General features: G+C 34.7%; 1 protein-coding gene across 2 annotated transcripts in view; it reads right to left on the bottom strand.

The window, feature by feature from the left end:
- The window catches only part of FSTL5 (follistatin like 5), a 270455-nt gene that overhangs the window by 36930 nt on the left and 207841 nt on the right, over positions 1-25684 (bottom strand). Inside the window, exons 9-12 of one of the 2 annotated variants that reach the window (XM_066548229.1) lie at positions 22713-22874; positions 20695-20829; positions 7581-7607; positions 3262-3380 (exon numbers count right to left, since the gene is read on the bottom strand). In XM_066548229.1, the coding sequence (XP_066404326.1) occupies positions 3262-3380; positions 7581-7607; positions 20695-20829; positions 22713-22874 (443 nt within the window). The remainder of the gene's footprint in view (positions 1-3261; positions 3381-7580; positions 7608-20694; positions 20830-22712; positions 22875-25684) is intronic. The other variant, XM_066548230.1, reaches the window with a different exon arrangement.

Below are 25684 nucleotides of genomic sequence, written 5' to 3' on the forward strand. Positions count from 1 at the left end.
AATCTCAAGAGGAATCATGTATTTGCAGATTCATACGTGCAAATTCTGTGTTTATTAACTTACACTCACTGCAAAGGGTCCTCAGTGTTTTAACAGGATGAGAGTGAAACCTTTAGGCAGCGTAATGAAATGTCCAGCTATGTTATGGCTGCCTAAGAGTAAGGTGATACCAACAGGTTGCAACAGTGCATGTTTTAATTAATGAATTTATGTATCACCTCTTCTACATTAAATCATTGTTTTCTTGACATTCTTTACTAAAAATCAGTCTGGATTTTTTGAAACTTTTTTTTTACAAACAAAGGCTAGCATTTAATACACTTTCTGTGCTGTAAGAGTGTAAACCAAGGCAGTTTCTGTCGACTACAAAGTATGCTTCAATCAAATTTCCTGTGGAAATTTTGGTATGCCATGTAGTCACATTAATTATAATGAAATGAAGTCTTTTGCTCTAACCTCCAGCATATATTCAAATGTGAGATGGCATATTTTACTGAAATTTGGCCATTATGTGCTACTTCTTGTAATAAACAGAAAATCAGCTTTATGTTGAAGCCAAAAGGATTTTTTCATTAGTCTCCAAAAGGCATCTGTTTCAATTGCTTTTTTCCCAGTCTCTGGAAATAATTATTCTAATTGGGATTCATTGTGAAAGGAAAATAAAAACATTTTTGCATAAGAATTAGAATTTAAATCTTTGGATAATATTAATTTGCAGAGGATAAACAGAGGTTGAATGTTAGTGAGGAAAATGTCCTAAGCACTTTCGAATGATGAGGTGAAAGACTCTACTTGAACCACGGTTAAGAATCTATTTGACAACAGGTTAAACAAACAGCTGTCAAAGCTGGTCTAACAGCAACCTGTATCAGAAAATAGAAATCACTTTATTTGTGTCCATATGCATCTAGAATTTTCACTATCAGACTAATCAATTTCTACTTGCATTTGACATTAAGAAGATTCAAGTAATTTAGGAGATTCTGGGAAGGAGAGGAAGGAGGTCTTCACAATTTCTGTGACCCATGACGATCCAGTAAAGCACCAAATCTTTTGCTTCACTTTAAACACAGCGACTCCAATTGATTCCCATGCTAGATATACACCAAAGTGTTTTGCTGTATTGACACTCAGTTCCATAAGAGGTAATTAAATATTTAGATAAGGGTTCTCAAGTATATAGCAAGTGAGAAAATATATTTACCTTGAGCAAAATTAGCATACCTAAATATGTAGATGTATAAGTACTGCAGTGTTGTTCACAATACAGTGTAATATTGTGTAGAAACACCTGAGCTCATTCTTTTACAGAAGCTCAGTTCAGGTTTGTTGACAGACAAACAGGAAACCTGTGGAGGAACACTGGTGTGTCATGTGTAATATCCAGACATTTTCTACTATCTAAACCGCACTGCTGAATTTAGAAATGTTCCTATGCTTTAGCAACTGTTTGGCAATAAACAACTCTCCTGTGGTTTTACTTATCACTTGAACAGCTAATTCAGAGAAGTGTAAAGAAATGAGAAATTGGAGAGGTTTAAGCAAGCACATGATTCCTTTATGATTAATATGTTAATAGTTAAGTCATGGAGATGCCCTAATGGGAAAAGCTATGTAAAGCTACATCAAAATATTATTGGTATACTTACCAACATCTCTGATCAGTGCACGTATATGACAGAGCCAAAGATAATTAATAACCAGCAATTTATGACATGAGCTGTTACCACTAAGCAATCACATGCTAAACTTGATAAAAATCTGATCCTGGGACAGAACTGGGTTATTTATTTATTATTATTATTCAGAGGAAAGAGACTTTCCAAAGAGGCTTGAGGAACATATGATATTCTTCAAAGGAGAAGATTATTTTTTTTTTAAAAAGTTTCTTAGAAAAAACTTTAGAATTAAAGTTATGAAATAGCCTACTTTCCTGGGCTTTTATTTTTTTCCTTTTTTTTTCTCCCCCAAGAAGATATAGCTATTATGCTACTTCAGGTTTGAAAGGGTCAAAAAGGAAATAAACTTTACCTATTCATCCTGATTATTGACACATTTCAATAAAAATACTCTTAAAATCTAGACTGCACTTTAAATCAATAAAATTTTAACAGAATTCTTACATCATCAGCTTTTTAATTAAACAGCCATGAAAAAAAGATTTTTGGCTTATTTTTTTTACGATGTCAATCTAATTTCACTTAAGCAGCACAAATCAAGGTATGATTAGCTTTTCAAAGCATAATTATTCCCACTAAAATAAATCTTGTTGCTGAGCACAGCAGCCTTTGACATCAATAATGATAACAGAAGAGGCAAATTCCATTGAGACAGCTCTAGTTCTGCTGTCATTGAGACATTAGAGAAAAAAAAAAAACCAGCAAAGTGTATAGCTCAATGCTTAGTATGTATTTCAAGGTCACTCATTCAAATCCAAATGAGAAAAAGTTACTATTTTTGAAAGCTGATATATCATATAGAGTAAGTCTTAATGTAGTGACTAGTACCAAGTGTTCCTGTGGGAACATGCATCATGTCAGCTAGCAATTTGATTAGCAGTAAAGGAAAAACATCACAAGAATAAATGGAAGTGGAGAATACACTGGTGTTTTTATGCATCCTACTCAGGGAAACTATATCATAAATTCTAAGAATTTGGAAAAATCAGCTATAAATATGTTAACAGTAAAGTTATTGAAACTACTTATATGAATTTTGAGTTGGAACCAAAGCATCAATCATCTCTACTAACTTCAGCGGAAGCTGTGAGAGCACTTACTATGACAGGGATTTGCCTCACAAGTTTAATACAGACAAACATCCAGTGGAGAAAAAGAAACCATTAACACTTCCCTGCTCCCCAAAAGATCCTATATTTAATACAGAGAGAACCAATCCCTGATTCATTAAGATGAACTTAAACTGGTGGGTTGGAGGTGGGAAGCTGGTGGGGACTAAAAAAAATTCCAACAACAAATCCAGAAATAGAGAGCTGTTAAAGAACTGGGAAATGAGAAAGCCAAAGAAAGAAAAGGTTTGTAAAAGTGTTGAGGGAATATTCAACAGAAAAGTAGGACTGAAAGCTTGAATTTAATAGAGGACAATACAAGACATTTTGAGATCACCATTATAAGCTATTTATTCATTCAGAAGACATGGCTGAATTTATCAAGCAGAAAACACTGAACTAGTAATAAATTCTTATGTAAAGAAAATTATAATTGAGAAAACACTACAAATAGATTTTTAAAGACAACTTGCCTGAAAACCGAGGAGTTTTTCACTAGGCTTAATATGCCTCTGAAATTCACATTCCACTGGTTGTATTACTTTGATGCCATCTTCATAAAAAACATAAAACATGTTCCCAATTCCCAGACCTTAGGGACAAAAACACATTGAAATGTATAAAATTAAATAATGACAAAAAAGAAAATCCTTGTCTTGAACTAAAAACCTAATCACAGTTTGGTATGAGATCAGTTTGTTAATGTGTATAGTGGTTATACAGCTAAACCTATGGGATCTTTTGTTGTAAAACTGAAACAAAACTGTAACATTATTTAGAATTTTACATAGTTTATTTTTTCCATTGGCAAGATAGTGTGTTTATGAATACAGATCTAGAAATATACAGTTTGACAGTTGCAGCAATAAAAGTGATCTTGCGAAATCGTCTACACTGAAATCAAATTAATATAAATTCTCTATGTATACTTTTTTAAATTATTTTTTCTTGAGAATGGAGGACTTAACATAATTTCTGTATAACAATGAAAGAGAAGACCTGAGTCTTTGTTATAAACCCTTACTTGATATTTCCATCAGAAAAGGAAATATTCTCTATTTTATTTTATTAGAAAGATAGAGTTGGGCAGATATTGACTCCAATGTTGAAGGGCCATAGGTATTTACAGAACTATTTAATCCTTCTTCCACAATGTTGCTGAAATACAGATGATGCTAAGTTTTGTGCAGAAGGTGAAAACCAGATCTGTAGCATGAAGTCTCACAAATCTGTGATTATGGTCATGGCACAGAAAAGGACAGTCTCACTAGTTTTCTGTGTGCCAATTAAGACAACAGCTGTTGATTTGCTATGTGGATGCTAAAATGGATGATCGCCTCATATTCATACAATTCTTTGAAGAAAATCATAGTACTCATAAAATCATAACTATAACCATTCTGAAAACTAAACTGTTGGCTACAATGGTAAAAGTTTGCATCCATCCTAAGCACACTACCTAAGCTTTCACTTGGCATAACAATATTTGGTAAAGGAACACAGAGGAGTCAAACCCATAAAAAAGAAATTTGAATCTGAAATTCTGCTTATCCTAAATTCTGAGGGAAAACCAATGTTAATCGAGAGACAACAGGTCTTAAGACAAAATAAAATAATAAGAAAACCAAGAGGGGGTAGGGGGAATGAATGTTTGTGTATGTATGTATATATACATTTATGTACACATGTCCACAAAAGTTTCCAGTCCCCGTTAGGAATTACAGAGCTAACACAGTTCTTTAAAGGTTGTAGTATGTGGAAGGCTGTTAGGCTATGCCCAGAACAAACGCATTTAGTTATCTTTGAGAAATCTTGTGGAATCATTTCCCATTTCTGGCCAAATTTTCCCAGAAAGAGAGGCAGTCTCCAGGCAGGGTTTTCCTCACTTTATATTGAATCTATCTATTAAAGGGCTAGCAAAAACTGGGAGAGAAATTTGTCTGTGCTGCATCAGGTGTAGCATAGAAGCAGGCTTAGGTTCATGGAAAACTCCCCAGTCATGGGGAGCACAGGGTGTGCTCAGGGCAATATGCCCACTCTGGCCAGTGGGCACTTGTGTGCCTTGTATGCAGATAAACCACACAGCCTATATGAGACAGCATGTTCAGGTCTCTCTTTAGAGAATGCCTGACATTGTATCATGTAAGAACAGCTGAAATTTGCAGATAAGCCTGACTGATGTTGGGCTGCTTGTACCAATGAACACAGTGTAGAAATCTATAGCTGAGCAACTGGAATTTTTTGCCTTGGGGATGAATATGTGAACACCACTGGGCACACAAAACAGGGTTTTGCCTTCTCCATCCTCGCACTGGCTGAAGTGTATTATGGTTATTAGCAGGATAAGCAATACCAGAATGTGAGGAAGTAGCTCAGATGACAGCCCCAGGTGACTCAGACATTTGCTAATCAGGCTCCTAAAACCTCCACCTCAGGTGCCAATACTCCAAAGTAATATTTCCAATCTACAGATATTATTTATGACTAATAAAAAGACCAGAGTTTTAAGGCTTTATTTCCAATGTCTGGATAATAATGTTCACCAAACTGTTCTACAAAAACAGTGAAGGACATACAGTATGAAATGTCCTTCTTCCATTCCAATACCAAGTTAAGCAAGTCAGTTCATATAACAAACCTTTACCTCTGGATCCAATTAGTTAATTCCCCTTTCCAACTTATTATGACCCAAAACTCCTCATTTGAGTAAGTGGCTACAGATACCTGTACAAATATCTAATCTGAATAAATATCTAATCCCCTCAGCAAGCCACTTTTTCAGAACTACAGAAGCTATTCCTTTGATGACTTAATTTTGCAACCCTCCTCCCACTAAATACAATCCTGCACATTTTTAATGCAGTGCCAGGAGCGACAGATAAATAGATTTGCTTTATTTAGACTAAATTGATACTTTAAACTTGCTAACATATTTTTTTTTTTAATGGTGGTGGTTGGGATTCTTCTGCATATATAAATAGATTTGTATTTATTTATATATTTCATTATTACTGTAATACACATGTACCTTCAAAATCCTTTCAGATTTTCTGATGCAAGTGGTTGTGATAAAGATATTGTGAACTTGATACAGAAATATCTCTAGGCATTAAGGCCCATGTATGGTTTCATGATCTTGATTGTCCTACTAATCACTCATCCCTCCCTATCTGTTAATACTTTCATAACAGATAATGGCAGAGTATGGATGGCCCAGAGAAGTTGGTGGTGATGTTTATTGGCATCTTCAGGGTATTTGTCTCTTGTAAAATATTTTCAATGTTGTAATTATTAACAGTATTTATTGGAAATACAATGATTGGCCTGCATTTCTACACAGAGAGATTATCTGCTCTAGGAGACACAAGATCTGGTACTATATATTGCTTTTTGATTAGTTTCCCATTAGTCTCAGAGAAATCTGAATGTCTTTACCATAAGCACTCTGGTAAGCTATTATTTTTAACTGATATTTTTTGTCACAGAAGTTAAATTTTCCTAGGTGCATTCTAATGACTGAAAGCAACAAATTGACTTGAAAAGACAAAAAATTAAATAATCAAGGCAATACTAATAATGTTTTCAGCTTTGAGATAAAACATACTTGATGCTTTCCCAACAAGAGATGAGAACTGTATACTTTTGAGAATTTGGTACAAATTTGTTGCATATCAGTTTAATCATTAACAGCGTAATTGTATGAAACTCTAATCACTTGTTATCTGCAAGGCCAATAGAGCAGGAGGATAACAGCTGAGCTCCACTACAATCACAGAAATTATTGCTTGTACCAGCTGAGCAACTGGTAAAATAGGTATAAAAAAATAAAACTAGTTCATATTTATAAATACACTGGGAATGCCAAAGGCTACTACATACAGGCAAATGAAATGTCAGATTTTTAAATCTTTAAATTAATTTTAAAAAGTTTTTTAAAAGTATACAGAAATAACATTTCTAGCATGAATTCACAGCAAAGCCTGATTCACTTGTTATCTTGTATTATCAATTGTCCAATGGAAATAACTGAAATAATTTCTTATTGCTGAAATTTTTAATTCCTAAATTGCAACTTTAGATGAAGAACAGGCTACTTAGAGCAACAGAATGGGAACTATGATAACGCTTAGATTATGGTATTTTTCTGGAATATGAGGATAATTTTTGAGATCATGTAATATATATGAAAATTAATACCTATCTTTTGCATGTAAAAAATATTTCCATGATTTTTATGTTAATAACACCTGATTGTGTGTTTATTTATGTTTATCTTTCAGTTCATCACAAACATCCATTCCTTGCCCCAACATTTGTTTACAAGCCTTTCCTGGATATAAGAATAAAATGCTTAATTTAATTACACAACAACAGGCATGTCAATTTTAAACTGTTTAAGATTATAATTTTGTCAAATAAGAGAGATTCATACAAGAAAATCAATCTCAACAGCATATATGCTGACTGGTTAGAAATTTTCCCATGACAACAATCAAAGATCTACATTTTAAATCTGAGCTTCTTGTTGTGTATCTTCAAACAATTGTCAAAATTGTGAACAGCTCATTTCCTTCTCTCTCCCAAAAAGGAAAAGCAGTTTACAAAAGTATGAGCATTTATAGGATTCATTTCCACTTTAATTTTTTTCAGTCAAATTCCTTAGTGTTGCAAGGGGGTAGGTAATTACTGTAACTGTAGAGTACAAACAAACATAGATACATACACAAGAAACAACAGATGAGCATTTCATCACACTACAGAAAATATGAACAAAAGTAATCTCCATTAGTACCTTGCTCTCGCCATAATATGTTTGCAACTGCAGCATGTAAGAGAAAGAAAGAACAGAAAATACAAATGAACAAGGGAAAACAAGAAAGATACATCAATTCTGAAATAATTATAATGCTTTAACCTCTGAGTCACTAAAATACTCCTGCAGGTAAACCACTGGAAACAGTAAATTAACAACAGTTCTCCATGTCATGTGACTAAATTGTGATTAGCCATAGTAGTCACTGGGGACAGGGTAAACCCCTCCAAGCTAACTCCATTGCACCATTAACCATTATCAACAGTGTGGTTTATAATCCATTACAAAAAACATGTGCACTTTTCATGCCCATAAACGATACATGACAGGGGATGCCATTTTCATGATTTCCTTTAAACCCTGGACTTTGAAGAGAATAATTTCAGAACATAGTTATGAGAGAGATATGCAAAATTAAAATATACACAAGATATTTTTCTGTATGGCTGTAGCTCAACCATGCTACCAAAATTGTCATGTAGTACAATGTTCACCATTCTCTTTGGAAGACCAAGAATGGAATTATAAGATGGCATGGTAAGTAACTAAATTTTTACATTGATTTTTCCCCTGAAAACATAAATTTTATTTGGCCAGCTTGTTTACAATTGGATTTTAGACCTTTGAGACCAATGAAATTATATTATCCTAATATTACTCTTTCTGTCTGGGGAGGGAAAAAAAAAAGAAAATTAATATAGTCTTGCAAATTTTTAGTATTTAGAACTCAGCATGCAACAGAATCAAATTTTTAAAACACACTCACTGAAAACAAACACAAATTGCAAAGCAATGAACTTACAAAATTTAAAAAAATCATAAACAAAGGAAAGGACTACTACACAGAAAACATATATGTCACACACACATAATGAAATTGGGAGGTTCATTGAAACACAGTGCTACAAAAGCTATGAACATTAGTATGCTTTAAAAAAAAGTTTGGAAAAAGCAATGAAAGACATATTATAAAAAATTATGTTGGCACACAGAAGTTCCTCATCTGCTGACAGCTGAAGGTTGAGAATGAAAACAGGAACTATCACTCTAGAAAAGGCCTGGACACCAAAATTTTCCCACATCATTTGTACTTCAACAGACAGGAGAGGGAAAAACCAGCCCTGGGATCTGACCTTTGTGTCTGGTAGTGCAGCCAGTTTTGGATTCACCCTCCTGTCGGTGCATCTAGCCTGAACTTCATGGTTTTGTCTTTGAGGGTATCCAAAAGATTTCTAAGGTCTTGCGAAACAACATCCCCCACATCGACCCTGCCAGTCACCACACTGCAGAAGGCTTTCAGGCTGACCAGGACTTTTTTCCCTCTGTAAATACATGATGATTGCTCCTAAACACCTTCTAGTTCTGGGAATGGTTTTCAGGGTGAAATGCTCCATCTCTATTCCAGAAATCAATGTGAAGTTGAAGCATCTATTTTGTCTTGGATTCTCCCCCTTGCCCTTGAAAAGTGCTGGTTTTCTTACAGTCTGCAGCAACCTCCTTGATCAGCATGATCCTTCACAGATTGACAAGAGTCACCTCACAATGCCATGGGCCAGTTTTTCCAGCTGGGTTCACCCTATCCAGGCCCTTTCACCTGTGAAAGTTCACTTCATTTAAATGATCTCAATCAGATCCTATACACCACGGATAAAGAAAGCTTCCTTGCCAGAGGATGACTTCCTTCCCAAACCTTCCCACTGCTGTCACATTCCTAGGAACAGTTTTGCCAGGAAAGACAGATGTGAAAAAACCTGCTGTACAACTCGTCCCCTTCCAGATCCTTTGCCACCAGGTCCCCATCCCCCTCAGCAGGCCCACATTTCCCCCTTAACCTTCTTTTTCATGCTGATGTCTCTGCAGAAGCCCATCTTTTGTCATTCACCAGACTCAGCTGCAAATGGGTTCTGAACTTTAAAATTTATCCCTACATGCCTAGACAGTGTCTCCAGATGCAGATCACAATTCTGTATTTGCCTATATTGTGTTCCAGTCTTTCTTATTAAATAAAGCAAATTCATTTCCCCAGGGCAATCTGGAAGATTTCCTTTAAAATTACTTTTCTCTTCACATTGTGAGGAAATAACCATGTAATACATGACACTTGAGGTCCCATAAATTCAGCCATAATGTTATACAGTTTATCAGTGTTTTTCTAGGGGTGACATAGGAAAGAAAATAAAAATTACAATTATACAAGTGTGGGGAACTGTACAGGATCAAACAAAATTATTTAAGATGCTAAGTACAGAACACACTAATTTATGTTAATGCAAAATGATATGTATGATTCTGAGCTTTGCTCAAGAAAAAGGGCAGGATAATAAAAGTGCTTTAAAAGCCTCACATATTAATTTTAAAATTAGCAAATCAGCTAGAAGAAAATTGAGATACAATTTAAGAATGCAATATAATATTATAAACAACAGCCACAATCTCACCTAACAGATCAAGAAACCTCTTTTTTTTTTAATCAGACCTATAACTTCTTTTCAGGAAAGATGTCAAGTCTCAAGATAAAGAGGTCAATGCTGGAACAAGTACAGCATGTATAGATATAAAGTAGGCTAAGGAACATATTGTTTGCCTTCCTTTTTGGTTAAGCTAAAATTATCATTTTCCAGACACACTTTATACTAAATTCTCTACCATTTGTAAACTCCACTATGTAAGCATAGAGAATTAGTGATAGATCTCAGCAACATGTTCTGGTTTCAAGAGAGAGCACTATCTTCTCTTTTGCCATGATTCCACAGAGTTATTAAATAGTATTAGGAGATGTACTGGGAGCCTTGCAGAAGACATTGCATTCCAAAAGTTCATGACCTTGAGCAGGTTATGTCTTCTACATGGGGCCTTGTGACAGGGAAGCCTGCATGTCACATGGGTACCTGCTGCAAGGGTAGGTGCCCATTAAAACCTGTGCTGCACACTCATGGGCCTTATGACAAACTGCAACCTGTCATAAGATATATGGCTTTCTTTGTTACACCAGATAAAACCACCACAGCATGGGAAAGAGCGGGAACCTCTCCATGGGCAGGATCTGTGCAGCTTGCTGTGGGAAAATCCACCCACAAATAATCCCATGCTGCATAAATAAATCCGTGATGACTAGCATGTGAAGGGTTGCAAGATTTACTCACTATCTATATTTCTCTTTTTATTATATCTTATTAAAGGAGCTATTTTATTACATCATTTGTTTTTGGGCCTTTTATACTGTCATCAAAAAGAAGTCTGCATTGTTCCTCCTTCTCCCTTGTCCCTCAGCAATGCAAGACATGGGAGAATCCAAGTTTTCTTGAAAGAGGTTTACTTTCTTTTTCTTTTCTTTTTCTTTTTAAGCACACTTACAGCTCCATAAAAATGACTCTTCATTGTCCTTCCACAGCTATTTTATGGTTTTCTGTACAGCCCCAGCCTTTGATTAGGAGCAGCTAATATAACATTAGAATGCCTGTTCTTCATCTTTGTTATACATTGAGTTGGTTGAATGGTAATGGGTTGCACATATTTCACAAAACTCTGTCCTTAGTAATTCATGAAATTCTGCAGCAGACTAATAGCAGTGTAAATTCTTATCCACTTTGGATGGAAACAACAACTGCAAATATCCATGGTATTTCTAGCACTAAATGAATGAGGGTACTGCAATATCACTTTGCAAATAAATTCTGTATCCTTCTCTTTCTTCTTGCATTGGTAATAAATTTCATTGCATTTACTTTTCTGTCTCAATAGACAATTTTAAAGATTTCAACTGTCAACTAGTGTTATTCCTCCCTACTTTTCTTTTCTTGAAACATTCAATGCATTTTGGAAATAAAGTGTGGGTGTGTGTCTGTGTGTGTGTGTAGGCAAAATTTACATTGAGTTTCAAGACTAAATATAACTTTTCTACTTCCTTTTGGCATTAGTAACTGTTCAGATTTTCAGTAATCAGCATGCAATATTATATATCCAGACATACTCAAACAAAATGGATATCAATTAAAAGACAGGAAGCCACTGTCCCTTTCAAAGCCTTCAATTCCATGATGGCAAAAGGTCACAAATAGATGTAATAGAAAATAGGACAGTGGGAAAAATGCAATAAAGTCATACAAAAAAATGTGTAGTTCAACATAATTTTTCAGAATTGTACTATCATAATTTGCCATATTATCATAATCTGCTTTCTATTGTATTAAAAGAGTAATTTGAAGATGTTTAAAGTGATGTTGTCTCCTTACTTCACTCATAGCCACCACCACTGTCAACTGTTTTGATTAATCCGAAACACAGGATAAAGACAGTGTATGTGTTACTCTCTTTTATCACATCTCTGATGTATAAAAACCTGCCCTTATGTTATGGGGTAAATCTATAGACATAATTACTATCTTTTTACTGAACTACATACATTTTTAATTATTATTTTTATATTAGAAATAATTGCGTTAAAAGTGAATATGAGGTTGACATGAATTACATTTTTGCTGAGATTCCACAATCACATACCTACTTTTAATTTCATTCTTTTTCTATAAGAAATTCAGATTGGTTTCGTTTATATACAAATGCAAATATATAAAACCTAATTTATTTGTGAAGCCAATACTTTTTAAAAAGTTATCTATTGCTTGCTTCAAGTATTTTAAAAATAATTGTCATTACAAATTCTAGGCTGTTCTCATGTGATATGCACTTCAATTTCATTTTAGGTTAATACAATAACCAAAGATCTGGTTAATATATATTAGACTATTATTTATCAGTTAAAAGTCAACAGTTGACACTTTAATTTTGTTCAAATATGAACGTTACCTTATTTTTCTGCGTTTTATACAACTCTTTATAATGAATCATGCATAAGTCCTTTCCCATAGCACATTAACTCAATCCAGTGTACACTAGCACGAAGAAAAAATGGTTCATGAGCTGAATTACTTGGAAGTTTGAAATAAAGTCTTTGCCCACAATGCTGTCAACAAGTATAAACTTGTTTAGCTCTGCCATAAAATAAAATGCCAGCATAAATTATCTCTGAGAAAATTAGGTAAATAGGTACCATTCAGTATCAGATATGACAGGAAGATTCTATTAAAATTGCATAAAGCCTTTCAGAGAGAATTTAGGCCATAAATCACAGTCAAAAGGCTTTTAATCTTATTCCCAGTTCTAGAGAGTGGAGATGCTGTGTTGCTTATGATGGCCATAAACCTGTCAAGCCAGTAGCATTCAGATCACATAATCTTTTTAGGTGATAAGACTATGACATTACCTAAAAAAGGCACAGATAGAAATAGAGCTACTTAATGGCATGGAACAGTTATATTATTTTTTTTTAACTTAGTCCTAAGATACAGTGCACGAGAGATACAAAAAGAGAACTTTTGTTCTGCTTTTTGGGACTAAGTGAAATAAACTGTAGGATAAATTACTTTGCCATATATGATGATGTCATAGTGGGTGAATTCAGTAACACAAGAGCCTGTGGTTGATAACTAAAATAAAAGCTACCAAATATTAAAAGTTCTTCAAGTACTTTCAAACTGGTCTTGGAAATGTCCTAATAGTTTTACTTGATAAATCTCTATCATGATAGCTGTCTCCCAAAGGTGCATACATGTCAAAAAAAATTTAGAGAAACACCTAAGAAGTCATATTAATCAATCACAAACTGAACTGCACTTTGTAACACAATTTTTTAGAAATAGTTAGGTAAAGGTAAAATATAAAAAAAAACCCAAACCACAAACCCACAGAAGTATTTCACTTCAAAAGGAACCGCATGAGTTTTTATGATCTATGACTCTAGTATAGTGGAACTAATCTAAATTGAAACAGAAAAGAAACTAAAGCACATACAAACTACCTGCCAAAGTCATCCAGAAACAACCAAAAAATATGGATTTTTAAAGTTACTTTACTTCAAAATATTTTACTAGTAGCTAAAAAAAAATTAAGTACTTAAAAATTACCCCTGAAAATATTCACTTGTCTTTGTTGATGACTATTTTTTATTTTCCTGTTTTCTATACTACCAGCTTTTCTTCTTTAGGAAAAAACCCCCTTATATTCAGTGTAATCTGATATTCCATATGTGTATCAAATTACAGTGATATATTCTACTCTATTATTTATATTAAATATTCCATTATTAGTTTAAATCTTCCTAGCTTTTTTCTAAGTTAACAAAATAGTTTAATTGGTATATTTAGCTATGTATTATATTCCATAGTCAGTTAATGTTACTTTCATTAAAAATTTAAAAGTTGGACCAATTCCATTGGTCCTACTACTATTTCAATGGAATCTCACAAAATAAATATATTCCACAGATGGAAGTTGCAATTTCTTCCTCCTCTCTTTGAAATTATTATTCTACCATGTATCAACAAAAAATGCAGTAACATGTTTCCCACTCCACCGTTCTCATAAATATATTGTCAAGATACACTGCCAAATTATCTTTGTCCTATATTTAAATCCTTCAGCTTCCAAACAGTTTTTCAACAACAGCAAGATGACGACTTTGGTTTGACATATGGCTTCTAGGAGTTGGGCTGACCCAATCAGTGTTTGTGATTATCATATGTAGTCATCAACAGAGAACTACAGTGGAGCTGTCCATTTGTGTGTTCATGTTTTAAATGAAGCTACGTCCAGTAGTATGGAGGGGAAAGCTATCTATTAATAAAAGATTTTAGAGTCTCTTAAAATGTACCTGCACGTATTACAAGCTAGAAAATGAAAAGCCATCTTTTATCAGTTGCTGCATGGATGCTGGATGCTAGAATATAGAACCTGGTTACAAAAAGAGAGAAATTGGAGTCCTAAAGAAAATATGGAGTCTTAGTTATGATGAAATCCTATTTTTCTGCTAGCAGAAGAGGTTCTAGCCATCTGACATTCCTTTATACATTGCAGCAGCAAAAACCCTGGAAAACATCACAGATTGCTGCTAAAGGTAGAAGAAAAGTCTTGTCACATCAGAGCTATTCAAGGTTTAAATTGAACTGCAATGAACACGTTTGGGTTTTTTAATTTTCTCTTGGCAACATTCTTCTATAAATATTTTTGTCCTGTATTTGTACAGGAGCAGGATAATAACTGAAACGAGAGCCTGATTGAATACCTTCTACCTTACAAAGGACTAAAAAAGAAGGGTAAATGATGTGTAATCAAGACAAATATTAAAAAAAAAGAACAGGTCCAAATGCAGTGCATAGAATACTTGCTAAAAGTTTCAGCTGGTCTGATGCTATTAGTTTTGAATACATTTCAGAATACATCATAAATTTTAAGAGTGCCATAAAGTACCACTATATCTGCTCCCAGTAGTTGCCTCACTTTCTGAAACTTAGTAACTCAAGTACCTGTAGGCTAGTAAGACTGGGTTATATGACCCAGGCAAAAGAACAGACAACACTTGCACATAATTAAATTCAGTAAGAAATCAAAAAACGAGAATAAAGTTATAAGTCAGCTAATATGTTCTAACAGAGACCAGGTCTTCACAGACAAACCTGATAATTTTTTTAATGTAAATAGGAGTTTGGTGATGTAAAAAATTCATATAGTTGTGACCCATAATTTTGCTAAACATCTGATTTGTTAAGAGAGAATATTCTGATTAAATGAGTTATTTAATAATGGTAAAATATATGTTAATAGAATTAAAAACTGCCAAAATAATTAATCTGAAAATGTAGTTAAATCATTAGCAAAAGGTGAGGGAGAAGGTTCTGGAGTATGTCCAGAGCAACAGGTAGTGAATTGTGTCTTAACCACTTTCATCAATGAGCTGCAAAATACAAAATCATTTCCTAAGAAGTCTTTGAATTACCTGTAATGATAAACAACAGCTTTAAAAAACTGTTTGAATGACTTTGTCAAGTTCATCTGTAAAATAAATTGATTTTTTTATCCAAATTGAAATGTAGATGTCTTGGAAAACAAAGAACAGACTATGCCTAACCGAGACAGGTGAGAAGGAATAGGATTTGGAAAGTGAGGTCTGATAGCATATAGGAGATAAACATGTAAACAAACTTCCACTGCTGGTATTAGTTGAAAATAGTGACAAGGGATTGATGAGGAAGAAAAAATTACCAAATTTATATTTTGCTTTCCAGAATATTAAAAATAACAAATAATAAATTTTCTTGTGCAAAGAGAAGTATTCCTTTTTTAAAAAAACAAACTGTACTAAAACAATTAGAATTCTCAAGCCAAGAGGACTGAGTACTATGGTAACTATCTTATTATGAGAAACTTCTATATTGTGTGTGTAAGAATTTGCAATCAATATTAATATATTCATAGGACAAGAATGCTTAAGAGGTCAATTTATTGGAGGGGAAAAAAGAGAGGGACTCAAAGGAGGCAACTGAAGGAAAAAGTGACTTCAAAATGGAAACTAAGCATTATTCTGTATTAGTGAAATTGATTAATAAATAAAGCAAAATATCAAGAGAAATGATGGATTTTTTGTCTCTCTGCATGTCTGACTCAGGTATATGCATCTCTGTAAGGACACACTTCAGGCAAACAAAGCATTTGCTCTGTATTCGGGCAGAACAGAATGCAATTTAATGTCTTGTGAAATGTAGAAGATAGAATAGAGTTAGATAAAATGGTTCCATCATGCTTAAATCTATGAATCCATGCAATACCAGTTCTGAAAAATAAAAATACGTTGGAATGAAAATAAAATCAGATTTTGAACTGCTATTTGTATTTACGAATGTGATTACACCAAAGAGTCCTTCCAACACAGCTGAGCTGTCTCAGGTATTATTAGAGGATCATGACAGCAGGGGAGACTCTTGTGTCTTCAATGAGATTTAGACCAGGTCATTAATCCCCAGAATGTTTTTACCAGTCACCACAGGGGTCATTCAGCTATCAACCAGACCAGCTATCTCATTCTCAATGGCTGTAACTGCAGGCTTGAGGGAAAATGGAATTCACAGCAAAAAGAGAATTTGCAGTCTCCAGAGAATCAAAACAGCACAGTTCTCACATTCAGAAGTATTTTAGATGCTACTGCTATTATCAACATCAGAGGAATTAAACAGGATCTGATAACAGAGAGCAGTAGAAATTTATCACCAGTACTTTTAAGAGGCAAGGTATATAGGTAATATAGGTTATATAGGTAATATAACCTAAAACTTTCCATTATAGCTTCACAAATCTAGCAAAAAGGATCCATCTACTGTTGTTAAATACATAAATAAAATTTCAGCTACAGAATGAGTTAATCGGTAAAAGACATGGCTAAAGTTAAAGTATTTTAAAATAATTTGATTTCTCTCACTAAAGACCAAAGACGATGTTAAAATGAAAGCATGTTTTCAGAAGTCTTATTTTTAGTGCACATTGAAAAAGGCTGATGTGCTAAGAGGTGTCCAAACTATCCTTGAGACTATCATCCAATATTCAAAATTTTACCTATGCGAGACAGAGCAATGCTTCCCTGTTCAGTGCTGGCATTTACTGAACAGATCTGGATGACAAAGCATTTTCAGAGTATTTTCCATTCACTTCCATCTAGATTACGATCCTGATTATGAACCATTATCATCAAAGTATATTGACTTTTCTTGGTAAGTGAACTTCAAATTTCTGAAACTGGAAACTTCAAAATAAACAAGTTCCTAGCACCCTTAATTCATACTTGACATTGTGTAACTATTTTTTCTACCAAGATCACATTTCCCACAGTTCGGTATAGCTTTGCCTTCATTTCTTTTCTCTTTATAATACAGACATATGCATTACGTGCATCTCTAACAATCCTATGAATTATGAAAACCTAGCAATCTGAGAGCACTTTTAGACAGACAAGTGAGGTAAAGGTTTGCTTATTATTTAACAATCTACTTTTCCATAATGACACTGATTTTTATTTAGTCCAAGGTAGCAGAAAACATAGTATTATCTCTTAGGAGCTGTTTAAATTACCAATTTACAGAGAAATCAACTATCCGTGCCCTTTCTGTCACAGATAGTGTTTTTTTCTCAAAGCACTGAACTCAGTTTTTAATACATTTGGGATGCATTGAAAGCAATATTCCACACAAAAATAATAAACATTTAGGTTTTTTTGTGAAGTAACATTAAACCCCCAAAGTTTTCCCATGCACCCAAACAATGGGTCAGATAAGTACAAAAGTGAACATTTACTTTGGCTATTACACTTCCTAGGAAATAAAATATATGCACTGGTAATGGAATAATGTTCTGCATTTCTTAAGTGGCTTTTGAAATTATTGTCATGCTCAAGGCAGTGGAATTGTACTTTGTATTTTAGAACTCAACTGTAAAGTTCTCACTAAACTCTCAATAGAAAATCAATCCAATGTTCAGAAATGCTTTTATTTTGCTTTGATTTTTATCTTATATGACATCACAAAGGAGAAAAGCCCAGACTAACTGACAAGCTAGTGAGAAACTGATCTTATTTTATTCAAACAGTATCCTAAGATTTCCAAAAGGGAACCCTCTAATAAGGAACTCCAAAAAAATTTAAAAATGTTTATTCTCTTAAAGGAGGATAAAAGCAAAATAATTTATAAAACTGTCATAAATGACAGAAATAGTTTATATCTGATTATAGAGAATCACATTTACATTCACCAGAGATTATCTTTAGAATATAACTTGTGACCTAATAGACTTGAGATAGAAGTAGCTCTAGCATTGTGCTTAATATGTGTGGGTGGGGTAAAAAAAAGCCCACAATCCTATCCAAGTAGTTTTACCTAGGTGATTTTTTTCCTTAATAATCTCTAATTTAATGTATGAAGAAGAGTTTTGGAGGAAATATCAAAACAAACAGAAAAGAGTTAATAATGAGGCCCTTCCACTTCTGATAGCAGCTCTCCAATGCTAGCAACTCCTCCCTGCAAAGAAATTTTTTTTAAAAAACAGCCGCAGCTTTTTAAACTGCATCTATAAAAATGTGTACCTGTTGTAATTTGTTCATGTAGTGACAATGATTTTGAGAGTCAGTGCTTTTTTATTAGCACGTACCTTATTCTTCTTGCATGTACCAAAATGGGATTCTGAACAAATTGGAGTTTAACATGTAAATATCTGCTACACCTAAGTTTGAAAGCTATAATTATACATATTTGGATTTTATTTACACATGGATCAATTCTTGGGAAACCATTTTCAAACACCAAGGAACATAATGGTAAAATGCTTCCCTTCAATATACAACACAGAACTTGCAGAGTAAATCATTTTTATAGGAAGGAAAATGACTATATCTTTTGGATGAATTGTCTTAGAAATAGTTTGGTTTATATTCTGTCTTCCTTCATTTACATCTTTCATGACACCAATGGTCATTCTCACAACTTACTGCTTGTAGATATTAAAGCATTTGTTACAAGCTGTGTTCACTGTATGGCATGCGATTTTACAAATCCTGCTAAGGTAGCAGATCTAAAATTATTACATCATATTACAAGTCCTGAAAAAAGTGTTCTGCATTGTTGTGCGATATCCATACATATTCACAGCAGATCAGATCTGCAGAACTGGACTGACTTAACTAAACTTAAACTAAACTTAAACTGGACTGACTTAACTAAACTTAAACTAAACTTAAACTGACTAACTTAACTGAAACACTTGCAAACTGGCTAGTTTGCTACAAATAATTTGTTGTTAAGGCCAAACAAGTTTTAACCTAACATTTATATAACAACCTAACATATATATATAACCAACTAGAGTTCCTCAGGGTCTTGAAATTTGGCAACATTCACAATATTTTCCACACAATGCAATAGGCAAATGGAAGTGGCCAAGCTACTTCACATTACCAGACTACCAGAAACTGTGCATGATCAAACAACATATTTATCCTCAGGTGTCTTCCCAGAAATGTCTGAGCAGTAATTTTCATGACACTTAAAAAAAATCCGTGTTAAGGCATTTGAAAAATTACAGTTATAATTAGTCTTACTTAAAGCAGCTAAGTAAAGATATCAACATTTAGATGATAAAATTTTCCTACACGGAAGATTTCCTCTGAAATATTTGAAGCATAGCAAACCTATATGTAACTGAACTCAATGTCCTGTGGCTTGTAAGTGTCAGGCAGACTTGCAGTGCTACTAATTCTGCCACTGGTACCCTGCTGAGTACTTGACACTGCTGAATATGCTTTTAAATGAACAGGAATGTCTTAAGTTAATGCAATCACACTCACTAGTAAGGTAACTATTATTTTACTGGATGTATTTCTAATAAGTATGTAGTATTCATTAAAATAAGAGACTCAAAAGAAAAAAAACAAACAGACAAAACCAACCAATCAAACCAAACAAAAAATGGGTGAAATATAAACTCAGGAATGGATTTTTCTAAGCAAAGTGAGGTAAGTGGAAAAAAATACTGTTAGACAAAAAAAATACTGTTAGACAAATAATAGGAAAACAGGGTTTATAAATTCCACTACCATTTAACAGACGATAAAGAATACTGCTTGTTAGTAGTGATATTGACTTCTTTGGCAAATTCAACTCCCAAAATAGAAGTGAATATGTTCACTATTCCTCCATATTTCAGGCACAAGGCAGCATGGGTAGGCTGGAACTGCTCTGGACCTGCTGGGCACTTCAGCAGGTGAGATCAAGCCATATGATTACTGTCACACCATGAAGCTGATTTTGACTCTTGGTGTGTGTCAAGAACAGACAGGAAGGAAAGGTCTTCCTGCCACACCCCAACAACTACTGGGAAACATACTAATAGTTTCCATATACAGACATCCCTTTTCTTTTTCTCTTCACATTCCCTTTGTATGCAACACATCTCTCACTAGGAAACTACCAAAAATTTACCAGCAATGTAAAAAATATGTTGCTTCACACAATGAATCAGAGATTTCATTTTACTTCTAAATGTACTGCAGATTTTGCACTCGGCCTTCAGTGACTCTTGGATGCCATTAATTGAACTTTATTTTTTTAAATCAGCTATCTGCACAAACTTATTTTAATTTATTTAACATTTCATAGTTTTAATATTGATTAAATGTTTGAGAGTGGGGGACGTGTATTTTTATACTTCTCACAATACTTACGAGTCTTTCGAGCAGAATCTTCCACAAAGAGAGAAGAAATATCCTCATCCACCCCTGCTTCATTCTTTGCAATGCAAGTGTATGCTCCTGTATCTTCATAGCGCACATTGCTGATGTGAACCTCACTGCCATTTGCTGAAAGGAGAGGAAAAACTTAACATGCAGACACACTAGTGCTTTCAGATTATAAATTCAGAAGGGTTTCTCTGCTTACACTAATTAAACCATTTTCATTCCTGAGTTCATAACTTGGAGGTATGCCAAATTAGTCCAAAGGTATTCAACTGGCTAGTGAATTACATGCACTATTTCATCTCACAGTTATTCAGAGTGCCTCAGTTGGTTTTGTGCTTCCGAGACAAATATCGATCTGAGGTTTTATATATATTTAAATTACTATTTTTTTTTTTAAGTCAGGTAAATATTAAGTTTTTATTATGTTGCATCTGTTTACTAGACACCATCATTTCCTTTACACAAAATAACCCAAGGAATACAACTGGCCAAACATCCAATGTAAATAAAAATTTTAATTTGTTGTTCCTAACCAGAGGCACCTAGTTAGTTTTGGTATTGTGTGACTGCAGTGTAACAGCAGAAAAACAGGTGCATTGAAATTTTCCCCCTACATCAATGTAGAAGCTTCTGGAAACCTCAGGAATTTTATGTCAGATTGTGTAGGAATGTCAACAAACAATCCAGGTTTCACAGGCAAAGGTCTTTTAAATAATGTGATGTGAATAATTGTGTGAACAATGATTCATTGAATTTTAAGTATAGTATACTTGTTCAGCTGTAGGAACTATAAAAAACCAAGCTTTGTAGATATTCTAAAGTATGGACTAAAAGGGGCATTGTCTTATGGTGTAGCACCCTTCTAGCTTGAAGCAAGTGCACAGATAATTTAACTCAGAAAAAAACTCTGGGAAAATGTAATGAGATTTTCAAAATTTTATTTCAAATAATTCCATGCTAGAAAATTGAATTAAATGTATTTTGCTTACAGAGGAATCCTTTGAATTTATTTTTCATAAATATATGGAACAGAGACAAAGGTGAAAAAAAATTTTCTCAAATCCCTACAGGAGAAATTAAGAGAATGTTGCAATAGAAGAGAAGTTCATCACTTTCTACTCATAGTGGAAAGTGTTTTTGCAAGGCAATTTGCAATTGTTCACAAATATCCAAGAGAGTTGCAAATGAAAGAACAGGGGACTATGACAGCTGCAGGGGAAGTAACACTTCAGAAAAGCATTGCCATATCTGTCCCACTGCTTCTTACAGTGCAGGCTGAGTGCTGTCCTATCTTAACTACACATCCTGGTTTTGTTGATGAGTGAGAGAAAGTTTTGAAGGGAACGCAAGCAGCAGGAGATTTTTTTTTCTCCTACAGCTATCAAAAATTACCAGAAAGACTGAAGCAGAGATTTTATGCTGAACATGTCCACTGATTTTGCTGAGCCCTGAAGATTAATAGAAATGAACTGGTGCTAAAGGTACGACTTTCCTTGATTTTTGGGGTTTTTTTTTAGGTTTTTGGGGTTTGAGAGGTTTGGGTATTTTGGGAGGGGATGTAGGGCTTGTGTGTGTGTTTGCAATGTCTTTGCACTCCCACACAGGTCTGCTGATATTCTTCAGTAAAGAGCACATCCATTTCAGGTACTTCTCCTCCAGTCCTTTCTACTATCAGGTCCCCAAATCTCACAAGATTCTTATCAGTTCTGACTGGGACTAGGTCTTGCACTGCCTGCTCCACTCAGATACTGCACAATATCAAACAGCTAAGAGCATATTGGCAGCATACTGGTAATCCTGCCAGTAAGTACAATCATTACTCTAACAAAGACAAAGCAGAAAGACATGTCTTGGAAGTAACTGGAAGAAATTGCATCTTTTGAAATGTTTTAGCTTAGACTTCAAGCCTTTGTTACAACTATGGAAGAAGAGCAGTTAGTATGGAAATGATGCATGGATAAAACATTAGCAAGATGTAGAAAACAATAAGTGCATTCCTTTACCTTGAAGAGTTAGCTGTTTGGATAACTTTGGAGTGATATCAATTCCATTCTTCAGCCAACCCAGTTGTGGGTTGGGAATACCTTCAGCGTGGCACCGAAGGCTAGCTGTCACACCTGGCTCCCTCGCCTGGCTCTCTGGATAGACTCGGATAACTGGTGGAACTGAATACAGAAAACAATTATAATTTAGTGGAGAACATTATTTTCATTTTAAGAAAAATAATGATAAGCAATTCAGAAGACCCCTGCAGCTATATATAACTACATACAGATGTGGTATTCCTCAGATATTCAGTGACATTCAATGCAGAATTCTGTCTCAGAAAATTTATGAAGCAGACAAAATATTGTGAGAAAAACCTGTTTTTACTGTGGTATCAAAGAAAAAAGCCTCATTTCTTCAATAGTTGGTGGTCGAGTATTAAGATTTTTATTTTTCCTTAGATTTCTTTATAAAATATGACTAATGTACAATTAGCGAGTCATGATATGTTGTAAAGGGATTTTAATTGCCCTGTTTCACAAATCTTAACATTTCATCTCCACCTTTCCCGCTTTCCAAAACACCTAGTAACAATCCCTTCTACATGCAAAAAACCTGTTCAGGTTTATAATTCTTTATACCTGTTCAGACAGGACCTTCTGTACCCATGATACCACCTTCCTTCTTTACCATATGGGCACTTCACTAGCTTATGTTCAACCTGATTTCCCTCTGAAGTCCCTTCCTGATGCCTTCCACTAGGTGGTCTTCAGGATATACTGGTGCACCAGGGTTGTTTTTCCCTGGGTGCAGGACTCTTGCATTTCTCTTTGAACTTCCTAAATTCCTGCTGGTTCATTTCTCCATCCTGTCAAACAAACAGCAGCATGACCCTGTAGTCTAGCAGCCACTCCTCTCAGTTTGGTGCCATCTAAAAAACTGTTGAAGGTAGAACTCTGCCCCATTTATTCAGATCATTAATTAAGATTTTAAGACATACATCCTTCTGGACAAAATGTCCAGGCAGCTGGATAACTGTGTTACATGATGAGTGAACAACCAGCTCACAGGTCAGGAACAGAGTTACAGTGAATGGGGTAACATCTGGCTGGGATCCAGTCATTAGTGGGGTTCCACAGGACTTAATCCTCAGCCCAGTTCTCTTCAAAATCTTCATTAAAGACTTGGACACAGCACAGGACTTGAAGGAATACTAAGTAACTTTGCTGACAGCACCAAATTGGGAGAAGCTATTGACTCCCTCAAGGACAGAGAGGTCCTGCAGAGAGACGTCAACAAATTAGAGATGGGAAATCACCAACTGTATGAATTTTTAACAAGGGAAAATGCCAGATTCTGCACCTGGGGCACCTACAACCAGAGGCAACCCTGGCTGGTTGTACAAACTGGGGAATGAGGTGCTGGAGAGCAGTGCTGTGGAAAGGGACCTGGGGGTCCTGGCTGATGGCAAGTTGAACATGAGTCAGCAACTCATGAGACAACTTGCTTGAGGTTGTTTCCAACAATAAAAAATATTAACTGTAATAAGAAGTGTATTTCCTATTCGCCAAAGTTTTGTTTAATGCATCTCTACAAGTGTGGAATACTTAGGTTGTCACAAAACACAGCTGGGTAGAGGATGAAGTATCAGTTGATAATGAAAGAAGATAACAAGATCAAAAATTAACTGTGTCTACTTTGGCATGAGATTAAATATTTTCAAATCCTATTCAACTATTTACAAGAGATGTCTCAGCATGCTGTCCCATTAGATCATAGAAATGCCTTACACTTCTGCATTGCAAGAAATGCATAAATCTACCTTATCTTAGATAGGATGCAAAAATCAGTAGGCTTCAGGGATATTTTAAACCCAGTTAGAGAGAACAGCCTTTTCTACATAACCCCAATATGCAAATTGCAAAAATGTACTATAATAATATGGGAGAAGGTTAAAAATTAGATAATATGGCTTTTAGTTTCTTAGACTACCAGCTGAGAGAAAGAGCACATAAATATCAGAGATTTAAGGTTTCTATTGGTTTTCTGGAAAGGATTTTGTTTTCATGGAAGTGGATCTTAATTCTTCATCTCAAGCCTGACATTCCCACTCCTATTTCCCCTCAATTTCTTCCCTCTTTAATCTCCTCTTGCATAGCATCGTTGTGCTCCATACTGAGACCTTGCCTTCCCCACTGTGTTCTTCAGAATGGGCCCTGCTTGACTGCACATTCACTGGTTTGAATATTTTTGGCACCTCAGCTCCCAGTCTTGCTCTGCCACACTTCCTAAAGTCCAATTTTCATGTCTGCCTGTTCAGCATTTCTTGACACAAGGTCCTTTATGTAGCCTATGTCATGTTGTAGATTTCCCACTGCAGCAAAGCCAAATGCCTTATTCTTCCACTTTGTCTCTGGAAAAGCAAGGACCTTTCACTTCCTTAGAGACTAGACTGCCATCCCTGAACACTCTCAAGCATCTCAGCAACAGAAACAACTTTTAGGACCAATAGCAAGGCACTGCAATTAGTTGTGTTCTGACTACATAGGCCAGGATATTTCTAGTCGCTTTCTGTGTCAGTGAAATATTCTAACTGCATAAAAAACTTACAGGTATTTAACTACCTCACCTGGACAGACTTCTATTGAGAACATGTGAAGAGAATTTTTTTAACAGTTCAATTTCAAAGAATTTTCACTGACAGGAAATGGGAGTGTATTAGTTTTATTTGGGCAAAAGGCATGCAATATTTCTGATGCAATATTATTGCTAAAAAAAGTTTTAGAAAATATTATAACTGAAATCTAACTCTTCCTAAACCAACAAATAAAATCTCACCCTGCATGACAAAATATTATTGTTGCTAAATTAACTACTTAAGGGTTGTTAGGAGATATGAAGGGAGGAGAGGACCTGCTCAGGTGAAAATGTGTCTGAGTTTTCTTTTACCTTCCCTTATTTCTATAGTAGATCCTGTTCCCTTTAGCAC

This window comes from Molothrus aeneus, chromosome 4 (genome assembly GCF_037042795.1).
Source record: "Molothrus aeneus isolate 106 chromosome 4, BPBGC_Maene_1.0, whole genome shotgun sequence".
Lineage (NCBI taxonomy): Eukaryota > Metazoa > Chordata > Aves > Passeriformes > Icteridae > Molothrus > Molothrus aeneus.